This window comes from Jaculus jaculus, chromosome 3 (genome assembly GCF_020740685.1).
Source record: "Jaculus jaculus isolate mJacJac1 chromosome 3, mJacJac1.mat.Y.cur, whole genome shotgun sequence".
Classification (NCBI taxonomy): Eukaryota; Metazoa; Chordata; class Mammalia; order Rodentia; family Dipodidae; genus Jaculus; species Jaculus jaculus.
Genome location: NC_059104.1, coordinates 102092474 through 102111073, shown reverse-complemented (window position 1 = coordinate 102111073; position 18600 = coordinate 102092474). Strand labels below are relative to the sequence as shown.

The window sequence follows — 18600 nt, the reverse complement described above, 5'->3', positions numbered from 1 at the left end:
CGTGTCTGGAGTTTGCAGCAACAAGAGGCCCTGGCATACTCACATTCACTCTTCTCACAAGTAAGTTAAAACTACTTGGAATCCTCTTTTAACTATTATAAATTCTTCATGCAAAAAATAAAAAATTCTTCATGCAACAAGCTGGAAAGAGACAAAAAAAAATTCAACAAAGCTGTGCACATTTGCACATGCTAAAATCCTAGTACTTGGGAGGTTAGGGCAGGAGTTTAATGCCAGTCTGAGTAACACAGCAACAACCATGTCTCAAACAGCAACAAAACAAAACAAACAAACAAACAAACAAAAAACAGTAATGAAAAAAATCCAGCATTTGGGAGGCTGAGGTAGGTGGACTGCTGTGAGTTCAAGACCCAACCTGGGACTGCAGAGTGAATTCCAGGTCAACCTGGGCTAGAGTGAGACCCTACCTCAAAAAAACAAAAAGAGAAATTAGGGTGTACTAAATTTGACAGAACTAAGGTCGTAATTTCTTTAGACCTTATACTGTAAGGAGAAATTTATAAACACTTTTTCTTTTTCAAGGTAGGGTCTCACTCTAGCCCAGACTGACCTGGAATTTACTCCATAGACTCAGAGTGGCCTTGAACTCATAACAATCCTCCTTCCTCTGCCTCCTGACTCCTACCTCTTCCTCCTGAGTCCTGGGATTAAAGGCATGCACCACCATGCCTGGCTATAAAAACAATTTTAAAGAATATTTCAACATACTTAATATTTTTATTTATTTTGGTCATTGACCATGTAACACAACTACAACTATACTACTAATGAGGCAATCAAAGAAATAACTACACTGAAGCTGAACATGGTGGCACACGCCTTTAATCCCAGCATTTGAGAGGTCAAGGTAGAAGGATCACTGTGAGTTTGTGGCCACCCTGAGATTATGTAGAGAATTCCAGGTCAGCCTGGGCTACAGAGAGACCCTACCTCCAAAAGCAAAACAAAACAAAAAAGAAATAACTATATTGGGTATTTGATGAGATTAAGAAATCACTTTTAGGGGTTGGGAATGTAGTTCAGTTGGTTTAGCATGCACAAAGCCCTGAGTTCCTACCCTATCACTGCATAAAGACAAGCATGGTAGTATATGTCTGGTAATCCCAGTTTACAAAACCTGAAATCTTGAATTTAATTCCCCAGTACCCACATAAAGCCAGACACATAAAGTGGTGCATTTGTATGGGGTTCATTTGAGGCATCAAGAGGCTCTGGTGTACCTATAGTTATTCAATCTAATCTCTCACGCAAATCAATAGAATAAATTCTTTGTAAATATCTCTTTGGAAAATATGGTCATAACATAGCAAAGTTGAAGATGAGATTATCTAAATGACTTTTAATATATTACTAGGTATACACACAAGAGACATAACTGCATATGTACCCAAGCAACTCTAAATGCCCTTCTCTCTCTCTCTCTCTCTCTCTCTTTTTTTTTTTTTTTTGCTTTTTCAAGGTAGGGTCTCACTGTAGCTCAGGCTAACCGAGAACTCACTATGTAGTTTCAGGGTGGCCTTGAACTTACGGCAATCCTCCTACCTCTGCCTCCCTAGTGCGCCACCATGCCCGGCTTAACTGCCCTTCTTGATACTAGCAAAACTTCAAAATAATTCCAACATCCATAACAAATATATATGGTGCAGTGTAGTCAGCGATGGAGTACACCCCAATGAAAACAAACAAGCTATAGTTGCTACCCCCATCACAGTAAGTCTTAGGAAGAAAGATGTTAACTAAAACCATGTTGGACACTTAAGAGATGCAAGTAAGAATATTCACATGGCAGCATTACTTACAAGAGCTGAAAACTGCCAATAGCCCAAATACCCACAGAAACCACCTGACCCAGAAAGTGGCTACTTCGTCCCAGAAACCTACTTGGTGTCCACTAGAATACCAACCTGGACACTAGTCACCACCCCACACTTCACAACATGGGAACATCCAGGGCTCAGTCACTGAAGCTTTTTTCTTTCTTCCACTCCTCCCTAGAGAACATATCAGTCTCAAGGCTTTACCCACCTATGGCTTACATGATTCTACCTACCTATTCCTAACTTAAACTCTCCTCAGAATTACCACCCTGGGTCTCCACTGCCCCAAGACCTCAGCCTGAATGTCTAAGATGAGAAACAGAGAGGGACAGTGAGCCACAAGCACTTAACAGCTCAGAACTGTTATGGCTCAGGAATCAGCTACAAGATCATGTACACTTATATTGTCTTCTGCTAGTTCAGAGAAGGGCCAACACAAGAAATACCCACTTGCTAGCACTTCTTTGCTGGCAGCACTCCCCTCTACTTCAGATGGCTCTGTAGCAACTGTGTCTTGACTGGGCTCCTTAACTCTTTCATCAGTGAGAAGGCTGACAGCCTGGGTGATGTCACCATTACTGGCCTAAGGGGAGAAGAAAAACAACAGAAATTTCCAAAGTAGAACACCAAAGAAGTTATGATAAGCAGCAAGTAAGTTCTGGTGATACTCCCTTACTAGTTTGGTGACTCACTGAGTAACTCTAGATGTAGCTCTAGGGAAGAAAGTAGAATAAGCAAGTACAGTGACAAGAGAAAGTCTGATATGCTTGAAGGTGCATCAGGCACCCAGTGACAGGATGTGAGATGCCACACTCCAATCTGAAATTGTGGAATCCAGATCAAAACCTCACTGAACATGACGTGTGTGGTCACTGCTTCACTGGTCCTTGCTGCACAGAACAGTAAGGCACAGTGTGACAGAAGGAACTGTTAATGAACACATAATCTAAATGAAGTCAGTGTAAAAATTTCAAAAGCTTATCATTTCATCCCACACCCTCTCTGGCCCTGCTTAACCTTCCAGAGGAAACTCTCTTCTATTATAGAAACTGAGATTTCAAAGAGTTATTTTCACCCATCCCTATCTCAGTCTAGATCTGCTTAGATTCAATAGCTTGTGATAATTCTGAGGACCTTCTATACCTGAGTGGGAAGAAACAGCTACTCCCTTGGAGCTAACATATTTAGACCCCAAACAAGAGATCAAAAGAACCACTTTCCAAAGATCTGAAGCTGTACAAGAGATTTCCACCCTTTGCTTTGTAACCCACCTACCTGAAGCTTCAACCAATGCATTTAAAAAATGCCTTGATTTAATAACTTTCTTTTGTTCTATAACTATAAAACTTTCATTAAATTGTTATTATGTTGGGACACTGAATTGGTGTTTTGACTGTTCATTTGCTAGTCTGCTAGCATTCAGTCTTTTCATTCTTGCATTCTTCCAATATTTAATTCAAAGGAAAAATGTTTGGAGAAAACTGCTGTTTGGTACACCAGCTGGTTTGATGATTGTATCAATTCAACTTGCAAGTTGAAAACCAGGCTGGGCTTGGTGGCCAACATTGTTTTGTTTTTGTTTTTCGAGGTAGGGTCTCCCCCGGTCCAGACTGACCTGGAATTAACTATTTAGTCTCAGGGTGGCCTCAAACTCACGGCGATCCTCCTACCTCTGCCTCCCGAGTGCTGGGATTAAAGGTGTACGCCACCACGCCCGGCTTGGTGGACAACATTTTTAATCCCAGGACTTTGGAGGAGAAGCTGAGGTAGGAGGATGGCTGTGAGTTCATGGCTAGCCTGGGACTACACACTGAGTTCCAGGTCAGCCTGGGCTAGCATGAGACCCTACCTTGAAAATAACACACACAAAAAATGAAGAAACCTAACTAAAAGTAAATTAGATTTACATTCCCACAATGGGAAACGTTTCATCCTAAATTGGGGTGCATTTTTGTTTTTATTTTTTGAAATGCTAAAGTCTTAAGCAATAGTATTTTTTTTTTTTAAATCACAAATGAGGACTAGAGAGATGCTCACCAGTTAAAAGCTTTTGCTTGTGGAGCCTGAAGGCCTGGGTTTGATTTCCCAGCACCCACGTGAAGCTACACGCAGAAAGTGGTACATGTGTCTGGAATTCTTTTGCAGTGGCATGAGGCTCTGGCACACCCATACTCTCTCTCTCCTGCTGTATTTTCTCAAATTTAAGTGCAGCTAAATAAATGGCTCAGTGGTTAAGGCACTCGTCTGCAAAGCCTAAGGAGTTGGGCTCAATTCCCCAGTACCAACATAAACCCAGATGCACAAAGTCATACATGTATCTAGTTTGTTTGTAGTAGCTACAGGCCCAGGCATGCATATATTCATTCTCACTTTCTCCTCTCCTTGCAAAATAAATAAGTAAAAAAAAATTTTTTTTTAAATTTTTTTAACTCTATAAGAATAAATCAGAAAAGGCCAGCCTACTTTAATTAAAATTTTAAAACAGGGCTGGAGAGATGGCTTAGCGGTTAAGCACTTGCCTGTGAAGCCTAAGGACCCCGGTTCGAGGCTCAGTTCCCAAGGACCCACATTAGCCAGATGCACAAGGGGGCGCATGCATCTGGAGTTCGTTTGCAGTGGCTGGAAGCCCTGGCGTGCCCGTTCTCAATCTCTCTCTCTCTCTCTCTCTCTGTCTCTTTCTCTCTCTCTTTGTCACTCTCAAATAAATAAATAAAAAATTAACAAAAAAAATTAAAATTTTTTTAAACCATCTAAGAAATGATTATTTACAAACTAATCATTAGGAGTTCTAAAAGCTGTAAGTCAGTAAGACATGTTAAAAATAAGTAAGTGAGGCTGAGCATGGTAGTTTATACCTCTAATCCCAGCACTGGGGGTGGGGAAGGCGGCAGAGGTAGGGGATCGCTGTGAGTTCGAGGCCACCCTGAGACTCCACAGTGAATTCCAGATCAGCCTGGGCTAGAGGGAGACCCTATCTCGAAAAACCAAAATAAATAAATAAATAAATAAATAAAATAATAATAATAATAATAATAAGAAGAAGAAGAAGAAGAAAGGGCTGGAGAGACGGCTCAGTGGTTAAGATGCTTCCCTGCAAGGACTAAGGATACAGGTTTGGTTCCCCAGTTCCCATGTAAGCCAGATGTACAAGGTGGCTAGAGGCCCTGGTATACCCAATCTTTCTCTCTCTGCTTCTTTCTCTCAAATAAATGAATACAATATTTACAAAGTAATAAGTTGAAGCTAAGCATGGTGGCACCCAGCACTCAGGAGGCAGAGGTAAGAGGACTGTCATGAGTTCCAGGCCACCCTGAGACTATACAGTGAATTCCAGGTCAGCCTAGACTACAGCAAGACCCTACCTCGAAAAACCAGAAAAAAAAAAAAAGTTAGTTTCAGGTCAGCCTGGGCTAGCTTGAGACCCTACCCTGAACAAAACAAAACAAAACAGTAAGATTAATAAGAAAATTTGAAAGGTAATGTCAAAAAGTAAAGACACACAGCCGTGGTGGCGCATGTCTTTTATCCCAGCGCTCTGGAGGCACAGATAGGAGGATGACTGAGTTTCAGGCCAGCCTGAACTACAGAGTGAGTTCCAAGTCAGCTTGAGCTGGAGTGAGACCCTGCTGAGGGAGACTCAGAAGAAAGCTAGTTTCTCTTAGATAGTTTCAGTTAGGGACAGGAACCCAAACAGGCAATCAGAAGATGCTACCCCTCCCTGGCAGGAATGTAAGCCCAGCCTCATCCACAACAGCTGCAGCGCCCCCTGTTGCCTTCACAGTCTGGCACACTACCTAGGTGTGCTGGTCTTTGGGGTCAGCCCCCTTGAATCAGCAGGTTTTCCTTCTACGTACCTGAATCTGAGGAAAGAATGCATTTTCCAATTGACTATAAAGGCTTGCCTGTGCTGTTCCCATCTTTCTCTGCCCTGTGATCTCTGTCTAGACACGTGGAAACCAGGCTGGGTAGAGGACAGCACTGTTTCTTGGCTTGCACAGTTTTCTGCTTGCCTCTGCTTTATGCTTTGAGGTAACTACTCACTTTAATTACATGTATAAATTTCCTCTGCTCTCTGAGTCTACCATGTATGTATTTCCTCTAAACCCTGAGTCTGCTGTGTAATTTCTCTAAACTTGAGGTAACCATAGGCGTAACTCTTTACTACCCATTTCTCATCTGAGTTTCCTGGTCTCTGCTTTGGTACTCTCTCTCTCTCTCTCCCCTAGTCCATCACTACTTACTCTTAACTTTCTTTTATGGGGAGGCTCTCGATGGATACTGGGCCTTCCACCTAAATGTGTGTTTTTTTCTAACTTTCTCTACATAAGCTTCTAGATCCTATTATCTTCCATGTATGTACTTGAGGCTCTGCTCCAGTCTCTTCCTAAACCTCCATTTCTCTTAAATGTACCTGTGGACTGTGCTGTGCCTTCCACACAAATGTGTTTCCTATGTTCCACATGTTTATGATTCTGCTCCAGTCTTTACCTAGACCCCAATTTCCCTTAAATAAACCCCACAATAAAAAAAAAAAATTATGACTTCTTCCTAAATAAACTCAATAATTCATAATTTACTTTTGAGTACATTTTTAGCAATTCTTTGTTAAAAACTGGGGTTTATAGATTTGGGAAACCATACTGAATCCCCAAATCCTTCATCATTACCTTGAAAAAATAAGTAAATTCTGAAAATGCTAACTATTTTCAACTTCCTCTCTTGTATATCTTTCTCTGACCTTGTCTTTCTCTTCTCTCTCCATTATTGTTAGCTGGGCGTGGTGGCATATACCTTTAATCCCAGCACTTGGGAGGCAGAGATGGGAGGATCACTGTGAGTTTGAGGCCACCCTGAGACTACAGACTGAATTCCAGGTCAGCCTTACCTCAAAGAAAGAAAAAAAAAATACTGTTATTTGTTGTAAGAAAATACCCAAAAGAATCTCATACTGGATTAAAATCTTCATTTATAAAGTCAACTCTCCTGAGAGTCCACAACCATTTTCCTGGTGTTGCTTTTACTCACTTTCTGAGCGACCTTCTTTATCCTAACCCTTATGCTTAAACCAATATTAAACTATCTCTAATAAAACTTTATAACTCTGCTTCATACTGGCTTTTCCTAAAATTACATGAATCCTGGATACAGTCTGAGTTGTAGTCTCTAAACGTTCAAGGGAGCTCTCTAGGCAGTAAAATGGCAGCAATGTGGGGCTGTGTCTCAGTCTCCTTACCACTGACATTTTGGGGGCTCACAAAAGATCTATCTTAAACCTTGTGGGTAAGACTCCCTAACTACTGATTTTCCTCAACTATATTCTTGGCTTACATGGTTTCTTGATTTCTATGTTTATTTTTCCTGCCAAAAACATAAACAGTGTTTAATGAATGCCACTGGCATATTAGAAAAGAATCCCCTAGGGCTGGAGAGATGGCTTAGTGGTTAAGGCGCTTGCCTGTAAAGCCTAAGGACCCATGTTCAATTCCCTAGAGCCCACGTAAGCCAGATGCACATGGTGGCACATACAACTGGAGTTTGTATGCAATGGCTAGAGGCCCTTGGTGCACCCATTCACTCTCCCTCTCAAATAAACAATTAAAAATAAATTCAAGTATTGAAAAGGAATGAAAAAAGGGAAAAATCCCCACACACTCATTCCCCCATTCCTGAGTCACAGGAACAGCATATGGCTTTTTGAGGGGACATAAGGGCTGATTCCCTCCCAGATGTCCTAAGCCACTCTCTTGCCTCCAAGAGAGCACCCAAGACACAGTGGTAGTAGTTGCTCCTAAAAATAGATCCAGAACATAAGAAATGGCCACTTCTGCTCCTATCTTATCTGCTCTGTCAACAGATAGCCCTAAGCAGAGAGATTCCCTAAATTCGGGTCTACAAGTCTGCTTTCCAGCCTCACTTAGAGAGAACTCTTAAGAACCTTCTCGGTACTTACATTGCTAGCCGGCCTTTCTCCTTATATGCCTGATCTTTCAATCTGTATCCTCGCTAGATCACATTGTAAAGAAGTCTCCCTAGCTCTCAAGGCCAAAGTAGATGACTTTTATAAAGTTTTCATTTTTGCTTTTAATATATTTTTAAAATATTTTATTTGAGCTGGGTGTGGTAGTGCACACCTTTAACCCCAGCACTGGGCAGAGGTAGGTGCATTGCTGTGAGTTCTAGGCCACCGTGAGACTACATAGTGAATTCCAAGTCAACCTGGGATAGAGTAAGACCCTACCTCAAAAAAAAAGAAAACACAAAAAAACAGAAAAACAATTATTTTTATTTATTTATTTTTTTTACTTATTTAAGAGAGAGAGAAAGACAGAGGCAGAAAAGGGGACAGGAAGAGAACAAATAGGCACACCAGGGCCTCTAGCCAGCCACTGCAAACAATCTACAGACATATGTACCATCTTGTGCATCTAGCTTTACATGGGTACTGAGAAATTGAACCCAGGTTCTTTCAGTTTGCAGGCAAACACCTTAACTGCTAAGCCATTTCTCCAGCCCAAATTTTAATACATTTTTTTAAAATATTTTTTTATTTTTTATTTTTTTAAAAAATTTTTATTAACATTTTCCATGATTATAAAATATATCCCATGGTAATTCCCTCCCTCCCCACCCCCACACTTTCCCATTTGAAATTCCATTCTCCATCATATTACCTCCCCATTACAATCATTGTAATTACACATATACAATATCAACCTATTAAGTATCCTCCCCTCTTCCTTTCTCTACCCTTTATGTCTCCTTTTTAACTTACTGGCCTCTGCTACTAAGTTTTAATACATTTTTGATATACCAACTTGAATGTATATGTGTGAGGGTATGAATGTTTTGATGATATATTCAAGAGCCTGGTAAGTACATATTCATAAACTTAAGTTGTCTTAGCTTAGAACCTATAAAACGTTTTCTTTAGATTTATTAGATGTTTCATAAAAACTTATATATAATCACTTGAGTAATGTAATATTCATTAGTCTTCGAGATAAACACTGGATGTTTAGATTTTGATAATAATTTCCTTCCAAAACAGATTTTATAAAAATTCTATGTCATTGTTCTGATGGTCACAAGTAAAATTAGGCATAAAAATACTTCTAAACAATGTACATTTAAAGGTCCTTTAATTAGACTGACTACTATGGACTTCTTTTTCATAATTGCTGTACAAAGTACCAAATGTCACTTTAAGAGCTTGTTGGGGATCTTTATGAATTTTATTTTCACAGTGGCAATTACAGAAAATGCAGTCCCAGAAAACAGTGGCACTCAGAATCTGAGTAGGCTTACTTGTGGTAATGAAGAGGGCTATGTTATTAAGTCTTCAACTAAATGTCTTGCATTTTTGATAAATTTTAAGTTATATGACATTAAGGCTTAAAGAGCATTGCCTGTCTATCTGTACTCTCCACTTTCAAAACAGCTTTTTAAAAGTTTAAAAAAAAATTGTATCCTATCCAAATTTTTTAAAAAAGGTTCATTTTAAAGGCTCCATTAAGACCATTATAAGGAGGAAAAAATGGTATCAAAATAAAAGACTGATTTAGAGGGGAAGGGAATATGGTGGAGAGTAGAGTTGTTAAAGGGAAAAGTGGTGGTGGTGGGGGGAAGAGAATTATCATGGTTTACTGTCTAAAATTATGGAAGTGGTCAATAATAAAAATAAAAAGGCTGTTTTATATATATATGTGTGTGTATATATATATATGTTTTAAGATTAAAGATTATATAATACTATTTTAAAAATGAATGATAGATCTAAATAAAGCATAATTTTAACTTTCATTTAATCAATCTTTTTATATTACATATATGTATTGTTTATATATGGTTATACTTTTATAATGTTTATATAATATCAAACTGACTTACAAGTAAATGGTCATATAGATGAAAACAGTCAGTCCAGATTTCTTTTAAATAATAATATAGCTAAAATTGTAAACCACAACATAATTAAGCTTTTCTTTTTCAATTTGTCTCTTTCTGTACCTGTCTGAAATAAATAAAAATGATTTTTAAAATAAAAGGGCTGGAGAGATTGCTCAGTAGTTAAAGGCACTTGCCTGCAAAGCCCATCTGCACAAGTTCAATATCCAGTATTCATGTAAAGCCAGATGCATAACATGGGGCATGCATCTGGAGCCAATGGTGGGCCCATTCTTTCTCTCTCTCTCTTCATCCCTTCCTCCCCTCTCTCTGCTTGCAAATAAACAAATAAAATATTTTAAAATCAAATAAAGATGACAAGACATTATCCTCCTTTGAAAAAGCCACTCTCTCCTAATCAAGGAACTGACCCTAGACAGATATATGAAAGAAATACTGTATTTCTAGATTAAAAGGTTTAAAAGGGACTGGAAAGACAGCTCAGTGGTTGAGGCACTTGCCTGCAAGAATAAAGACCCAGGTTTGATTCCTCTGTACTCACATAAAGCCCCATGCACAAGGTGGCACATATGTCTGGAATTCATTTACAGTTGGTAGAGGGCTTGATACAGCCATTCTTTCCCTCTTTCTCTCTCTGCCTCCCCTTCTCAATAATCCTTTTACAAAATAGTTTAAAAAATTTAGATCAAAAGCTATTAAATTTCATATGCTTGAGGGCTGGAGAGATGGCTTAGTGGTTAAGGTGCTTGCCTACAAAGATTAAGGACTCAGGTTCAATTCCCCAGTACCCATATAAGCCAGATGCACAAGGTGGCACATGTGTCTGGAATTGATTTGCAATGGCTAGAAGCCCTGGCATGACCATTCTCTCTTTATCAAATGAATAAATAATTAATATATGCTTATAGAAATAAAGGTTATTAAATTTTGCAAAGCTAAAAGACCAAAGTTCAATTCCCCCATACCCACATAAAGCGAGATACACAGGGTGGCACATCCACCTGCAGTTCCTTTACAGTGGCTAGAGGCCTTGGCATGCCCATGCTCTCTCTATTCTATCTGCTTCTCTCTCTCTCAAATAAATAAATAAGATATTAAAAAAATAAAAGGACAAAGGGGCGGTACACATCTTAAATCCAGGAAGAAACAAAAGGACCACTGTGAGTTTGAAGCCAGTCTGGGACTACAAAGTTCCAGGTCAACCTGGGCTGGAGTGAGACCCTACCTTGGAAAAAAAAAATTCAAATTTTGTTAAATGATTCTGCTTTCAGTAATGTTAACAAAGTGGTTAATCTGTTCCCAATAATATATCTCTTAGATATTACTCTACTTTTACTAATGCTTGCTAAATGGTTTATAAACAAGAATTATTTTTATTTTTATTTTTATTTATTTATTTGAGAGACAGAGAAAGAGGCGGGGGGGGGGGGATGAGAATGGGCACGCCAGGGCCTCTAGCCACTGTAAATGAACTCCAGATGAATGCAAACCCTTGTGCATCTGACTAACATGGGTCCTGGGGGAACTGAGCCTCGAAACAGGGTCCTTAGGCTACACAGGCAAGGGCTTAACCACTAAGCCATCTCTCCAACCCTACAAACAAGGATTTTTAATTTATAGGTTTTCCATTACATTGTTGCTATTTTGTTTGATAAATAACATTTGTCTCTCTACTTATAATAATAAGGCTTCTTAAATATTATTTTGTTCTTAGCAATGTTTATAAAAATACCTTATAAAGACTGTATGCTTCATCTTTTTACTAACAAGTCTCTAATTACTAACTGAGGCCTCTAATAATATATGGTTAAATTATATCTAAATGATAAGTTTGTATGCTTCCCATTTAGTTTAAGCCTTCACTGATTAGATTAAAAAATACATAGTTTTTTTATTTTTTTATTTTTTTGAGGTAGGGTCTCACTCAAGCCCAGGCTGACCTGGAATTCACTGTGTATTCTCAGTGTGGCCTTGAACTCATGGCGATCCTCCAACCTCTGCCTCCTGAGTGCTGGGATTAAAGACGTGTGCCACCACGCCTGGCCTAAAAAATTAATAAAATTTTGCCTATCATAAAAAATTAACTATGCCTATGGATTTTAATCTAGAGTACTGGTTAAATAAACAAATTATACTATTAAGTTGTCAAAATTTATTAAAACATTTGGCTTCTTTAGATACTCCCATTTAGTTCTTGTAAATCTAAGATATGTTTTCTAAAAACAAAAAATTCACTATCTTCTCATAAAATAAGTACTTAGTGCCCTATAAAATTAAATAAATATATATCTGTAAGTATATATTGTAGCCATTACTAGTGGCACATGCTTAATCCCAGCACTCAGGATGCCAAGATATGAGAACTGCTGAGAGTTCAAGGCCAGTCTGAGACTGTATCCCAGGCTGGACTGAGACCCTACCAAATATATATTCTACATGTGCCATCTCTATGAAAGAGAGTCATATACTAGTACAAGAAATCTTTAAGGAACAACTGAAATTTCAGACTTGTTTAAAAGTTCACAAAAAGCTACCACAAGACAAAGAAAAGATGTGGCATCAAAGACTCCTGCTTACATAGTAAGGACTCTATCAAGTACAGCTAACCAACTTCTGCGGGTGTATAACTTCAAGGCTCTCAGATATTTGTATCTCCTGCTTCAATTCAAGCCTTTGAGAGCACAACCACCTGGACTTCAGAAATGCTGGGTGAAAGGCAGCCATGGCAGTATACACCTTTAATCCCAGCACCCAGGAAGCAGAGGTAGGAGGACTGCTGAGTTTGAAGCCAGCCTGGGCCTAAACAGTGAGTTCCAGATCAGCCTGAGCTAGACTGAAACTCTATCTCAGGGGGCAGGTAGGGGATTATATACATAGTACATATATAAAATTTTGTCCAACAAATTAGATTAATATGTTTAAAAATAGAGAGACACAACAAATTAAATGCTCTAAAAGGTTCTATGACATATTCAAACTTCTGACACCTTAAATGTAATTTTAACTACAGTTATACATAAAGATTTGGGTTAACTCCTCTTATCCAAATTATATAAAATATGTCAACTTCTAATGATATTCATGATGTTTTTAATACCTTAAAAGCTTATTTTTTATAGACAGTTTTTAAAAGTATTTCTTTGAGAGAAAAAGGCAGAGAGAGATATGGGGGGTGTATGGTCCCACTAGGGCTTCCAGCCACTGCAAACAGACTCCAGATGCATATATCACCTTGTGCATCTGGCTTGTGTGGGTCCTGGGGAATCAAACCTGCGTCCTTTGGCTTTGCAGGTAAGCGCCTTAACCACTAAACCACCTCCCCAGGACAAAAGCTGGTATTAAAAAAAAAAACAACTTAATGAAACAATACTCATACTTTCGTAGTAGTAACTCCTACTAGAGTACCACTGTCCTTTCTGCCTCTATAAAAAAAGGTCTGGAGAGATGGCTTAATGGTTAAGGCACCTATTGGCAAAGCTGAAGCAGCCACAAACAGCTGGATGCACAAGGTGGCACGTGCATCTAGAGTTCATCTGCAGTGCCTAGAGGCCCTGGAGCACATACTCTCTATCCGCCTTTCTTTTTCTCAAACATAAAATATCTTCAAAATATTTTTTTGGTTTTATCCACAAAGCCTACAAATTATAATTTGCAACAAGTCTGGCCTTTTGGTTCTCTCTCTGTCACTAAAATATAAACTTTGTTATAAGACATTGTCTTGTTATCTGATTTCTTCTGGAATGTGACTATCTATAATTATGAATACTCTACCCAGGTCATGATGGCTAACAGATGAGATTCAAATATTTTTCCTTAATGGCTTTGTCAACAACTCCTCTCTCTGAAGATGGTTTTCCTGCCTACTACTCAGCATCATCTATACTAGATATCTGTATTCATGATCCCTACAAGGTCTATAATACACAACCAACCTATTAGTTGATGAAATTCTTAAGCATTCTTGGCCCTGTGGGTTTCCCACCATAAGTCTCCCCTAACCCCTTGCAATATGTTGAAGAAACTGAGCCATCTGACCTACACAGCTTCAGTCTCCACATGTGTTTTCAGTTGACCTAAAAATAGCTTGAACTGCCTGGTTTGGTGTTGCATGCCTTTAATCCCAGCACTCTGGAGACAGAGGTAGGAGAATTGCACTGAGTCTGAGGCCATCCTCAGACTACATAGTGAATTCCAGGTAACCCTGGGTTACAGCAAGACCCTACCTCAAAAAAAACAAAACATCGCTTCAACTTGCACACCTATGATATGGAAAACTGTTACAGCCTGTTGATTAGGAGGGTATGGAAACGAACCTTTAAAGCTTCATGAAGAAAGGAAGGATCCTGAATGCCTGTGATTTCTCTCAGTTGATTTAACAGCATTTGGCAGCTCTGTATTTGAGAAATAAACAAACAAAAACCAAACATATGTAAGTCAGAAAGCAAGCTTTGGTACGTCATGGACAGAAAGGCCTTAGACTTGTATTATTTATTTATTATTATTATTTTGTTGTTGCTGTTTTTTCAAGGTAGGGTCTTACTCTAGCCCAGGCTGACCTATAATTCACTGTGTAGTCTCAGGGTGGCCTTGAACTCAGGACAATCCTCCTACCTCTGCCTTCCGAGTACTGGGATTAAAGGCATGTCCCACCATGCCCAGCTTATTATTTTTAAATAGTTGACAAAAAGCTGGGGAGATGTACTTCAGTGATTAAAGGGGCTTGCCTGCAAAGCCTACTGGTCCAGGTTAAACCCCTATTACCTCCATAAAGGCCAGAGTGGCACAATCATCTGAAATTCTTTTGCAGAGGCAAGAGGCTCTAGTCTGGGCATACTCATTCACTCTGTCTAATAAATCAATAATAAAAGATGGTGGCGCATGCCTTTAATCTTAGCACTTAGGAGGCAAGGTAGGAGGATTGTTATGAGTACAAGGCCAGCCTGTGCTAGAAGAAACCCTACCTTAGGAAAAGATGATATTGGACTGGAGAGATGGCTCATGGGTTAAGGTGCTTGCAAAGCCTAAGGACTTGGGTTCAATTCCCCAGTCCCCACTTAAGGCCACATGCACAAGGTGGCACATGCATCTGGAGTTCCTTTGCAGTGGTTGGAAGCCCTGGTGCACCCATATTCTCCCCCCCCCCGTTTTTAAATAAATAAGTAAAAAAAGAACATTAAGGGGCTAAAGAGATGGCTTAGCAGATAAAGGTGCTTACCTGCAAAGCCTGGTGACCCAGACTTGATTCCCAATACCCATTTATATAAAGCCACACAAAGTGGTGCATACATCTGGAGTTCGTTTGTAGCAGCAAGGGGCCCTGGTGCACCCATTCTCTCCCAGCCTTCCCCCCTCTCCCTCCTCTTTCTTCTCCCCTTTCCTCCCTCATTGCAAATAATAAAGTATTAAAAAAAAAAACCACATACTCAAGCTGGAGAGATGGCTTAGTGGTTAAGGTACTTGTGGGCAAAGCCAAAGGACCCAAGTTCCATCCAGTACCCACATAAAGCCAGATGTCAAAGGTAGTACATGCATCTAGAGCTCATTTGCACTAAAGGCCTCGGAGTGCCCATTCAAAAACAACAACAAAAAACAAAACAAAAATTTTCTCTATGTGAAAAGAATAAAATGGGAAGCTAGAAAAATAGATGTTAAAAAAAAGAGTTGGGGGCTGGAGAGATGGCTTAGCGGTTAAGCGCTTGCCTGTGAAGCCAAAGGACCCTGGTTCGAGGCTCAATTCCCCAGGACCCACGTTAGCCAGATGCACAAGGGGCACACGCGTCTGGAGTTCGTTTGCAGTGGCTGGAGGCCCTGGCGCATCCATTCTCTCTCTCTATCTGCCTCTTTCTCTCTCTCTCTGTTGCTCTCAAATAAATAAATAAAAATGAACAAAAAAGATAATAATAAAAGAGTTGGGACTAGGGAGATGGGCCAGTGGTTAAAGATGCTTGATTGGAAAGCCTACTGGCCAGGATTTAATTTCCTGGTACTCACGTAAAGGCAGATGCAAAAAATGGTGCAAGCTTCTAAAGTGGCAAGAGGTCTTGGGTGTACCCATACTCTCCTCTCTTTCTATTCATAAACAAATAAATAAACAGATAAAAACCTTAAAAGAAAAAGAAGGGCTGGGAGATGGCTCAGTGACTAAAGGTGCTTGCTTGCAAAGCCTGCTGGCCTGGGTTCAATTCCCCAGTGCTCATATAAAGCCAGATGCACAAAGTAGCCCTAGTATACCTACCCTATCCTTTCCCCTCCCTCCCTCCTTCTCTCTCTCTCAAAAATAAGTTTTTTTGAGGTAGGATTTTGCTCTAGCTCAGGCTGATCTGGAATTCACTATGTAGTTTCAGGGTGGCCTCAAAGTCACAGTGATCCTCTTGCTTCTTCCTCCTGAGTGCTGGGAATAAAGGTGCACTTCACCATGTCCGGTATAAAGAACATCTTTAAAAGGCTGGTCACTTGAGAAAACCATAGTTTCAGGTTTAGAGACTCTGACTCAAGAAGCTATGCGGATGAGCAACAGAAGACCACCTCCATTCTCTGCGTGTGCATTTTCATATGAACACAACACACACAGACACACACACAGACACACACACAGACACACACACACACACACACACACACACACACACACAGAGAGCACATACTACACAGGCAAAAAAATAAAATAATTGACAAGTTCCAGGTAACATGCTTGTTCAAATTTGTTACTCTTTCAAAGTCTAATTATGGGGTTGGGGAGATTGCTCAGCAGTTAAGGCACTTGCCTGCAAAGCTTAACAACCAGAGTTCAATTCCTCAGCACCCATATAAAGTCAGATGCATAAAGTGGTACATGTATCTGTAACCTGTTTGCAGTGGCTGGAGGCCCTGGAGCACCCATTCTTTCTGTCTGTCTCTCCTCTCTCTCTCTTTGCTTGTGAATAAATAGATAAAGTCTAATTATGGAAAAATACTTTTGAACACTTAAGAAATATGACCAATAGTAGAATTACAAACATATCAAATATTTAACTAATATTTTGGCCTTAGTAGATATTTAAAGAGCCTCAGGTTTTCCTTTCTGTATGCAGTGCATAAATAGGTCGTATAAGGAGACCAGGGAACTTGCATGAAGATGAGCTATTTTAAGCTTTACTATGCATGCCATTTGTATGTGTAATCTGTCACTGACATTTGTAATCATGTAATTAAATGACTGGTAGCACTAACACATTTTAAACTTTAGGTTTCATTAAAGTATGGCTAAAGCCGGAGTTTTCTGAATTGTCAAATGAAATGTACAGTTCCAGAGATGGAGAGATGGCTTAGAGGTTAAGGCAGTCACCTGCAAAGCCAAAAGACCCAGATTCAATTCTCCAGTATCCACATAAAGACATAAAGCCAGATGCACAAAGTGGCACATGCATCTGGAGGGAAAAAAATGTCCAGTTCCAGAAGAATGAACTATAAAAGGTTTCCATTAATCTGCATAATAAAAAGCCTAACTAGTTAATTTCTAGCTAGACATATGCCTTGAAAGTCTTCACCTTACTACTCTATTCTATTTTGAATAGACAAAAGAAATACAAATACCTACTCTTAAGTATAGTTCAATTTAAACAACTGGCTGGCCCAGTGTGAAGCACAGTGACCTTTTAGGTGACAATTTAAAACAAATAGTTCAAGATTAATCAGTGAGAAGCAATCTCATGTAGACTATTGCTAAGTTTATGCCAGAATTAAGTCCTGATGCATTACTTGTGGCTTCACCATTAACTTCAATTATAAATATGTCTGTGAGAGACAGCCTACATTTACTGCCAGCTGTAACCGAAACAGTATCCTATGGTCTTCAACAGCTGAGGGCCCAATAGTGCAACACTTAAGTGCCACAACTAGAAATAACTAACTGAAACATTCCTCTACAGCCTGGACAAAGGGCTATAGCCTTTCCCTTTTAGTCCAAGACTACAGATGCAATGGAACCCTATCTTACTCAGACAGTACTCTTTGACTCTGGGTCTTGTCAAAGCCAGTCATCAGCTATGGGCTGGGAGGATGATTATTACACTAAAAGGTATTGAGATTCAGCCTTGGCAAAAAATGGAAAATGTAAGCATGTGATTTTTAGAAAAATGGGCTATTAATTTTGTCTCAAATCAATTTGCAGAAAAAAATATGATGGGGGAGGGAGGGTATTACCATGGGATATTGTTTACAATCATGGAAGTTGTTAATAAAAATAAATAAATTAAAAAATATGAAATCTATGAATCTGAATCCCATGACATTTTCTGGGAGACCAAAATCAACACACCCAACTATCATGGGCTATTTAGGAAGGGAACTGAATGCCCTAGTAATATCACATTGGAACGAAAGAGGCAATAACAGGATAGATAACCACATCTTCATGTGGAATTATTCAGTATCATCAGCACTACAATTCAATAATCTCAGTACAAAGTAAGAGCTAACACACACACACAACTCCTTCTTGCCAGGTGCTATTCTAAAAACTCTGCAAGTATTAACTAATTCTGATGGAACTCATTTTTTAAAATCCTCATACAAACTTCTAAGATAGGTATTGTGCTCATCTGACAGAACACAAAGAAGAAACACATACAAAAGCATTGCTGTAGTATGGGGCTGGGATTTGACCCCGCCTGCCTGAATTGGAAGTTTGCGCTCTACACATTAACACTTTGTCTCTGAGAAGACAAAGAAATAGGAGAGAACACCTAATACAAACATGTTATTCATTGTTATTACCCTTTTTTTTTTTTTTTTTTTTTTGATGTCTAGTGTCATTCTAGCTCAGGCTGACCTGAAACTCACTCTGTAGTGCCAGGCTGACCTCAATCCTTCTACCTCT

The 18600-nt window shown here is 39.4% G+C and overlaps 1 protein-coding gene across 6 annotated transcripts in view; it reads right to left on the bottom strand.

Annotated features, from left to right (window-relative positions):
* Usp28 (ubiquitin specific peptidase 28) overlaps positions 1-18600 on the bottom strand; it is a 101705-nt gene that overhangs the window by 57105 nt on the left and 26000 nt on the right. For 5 of the 6 annotated variants that reach the window (XM_045145566.1, XM_045145563.1, XM_045145562.1 and 2 more), the window contains exons 2-3: positions 14057-14134; positions 2289-2421 (exon numbers count right to left, since the gene is read on the bottom strand). The exons of the other annotated variant lie outside the window; for it this stretch is intronic. In XM_045145566.1, coding sequence (XP_045001501.1) covers positions 2289-2421; positions 14057-14134 — 211 coding nt within the window. The remainder of the gene's footprint in view (positions 1-2288; positions 2422-14056; positions 14135-18600) is intronic. 6 annotated transcript variants of the gene reach the window in all.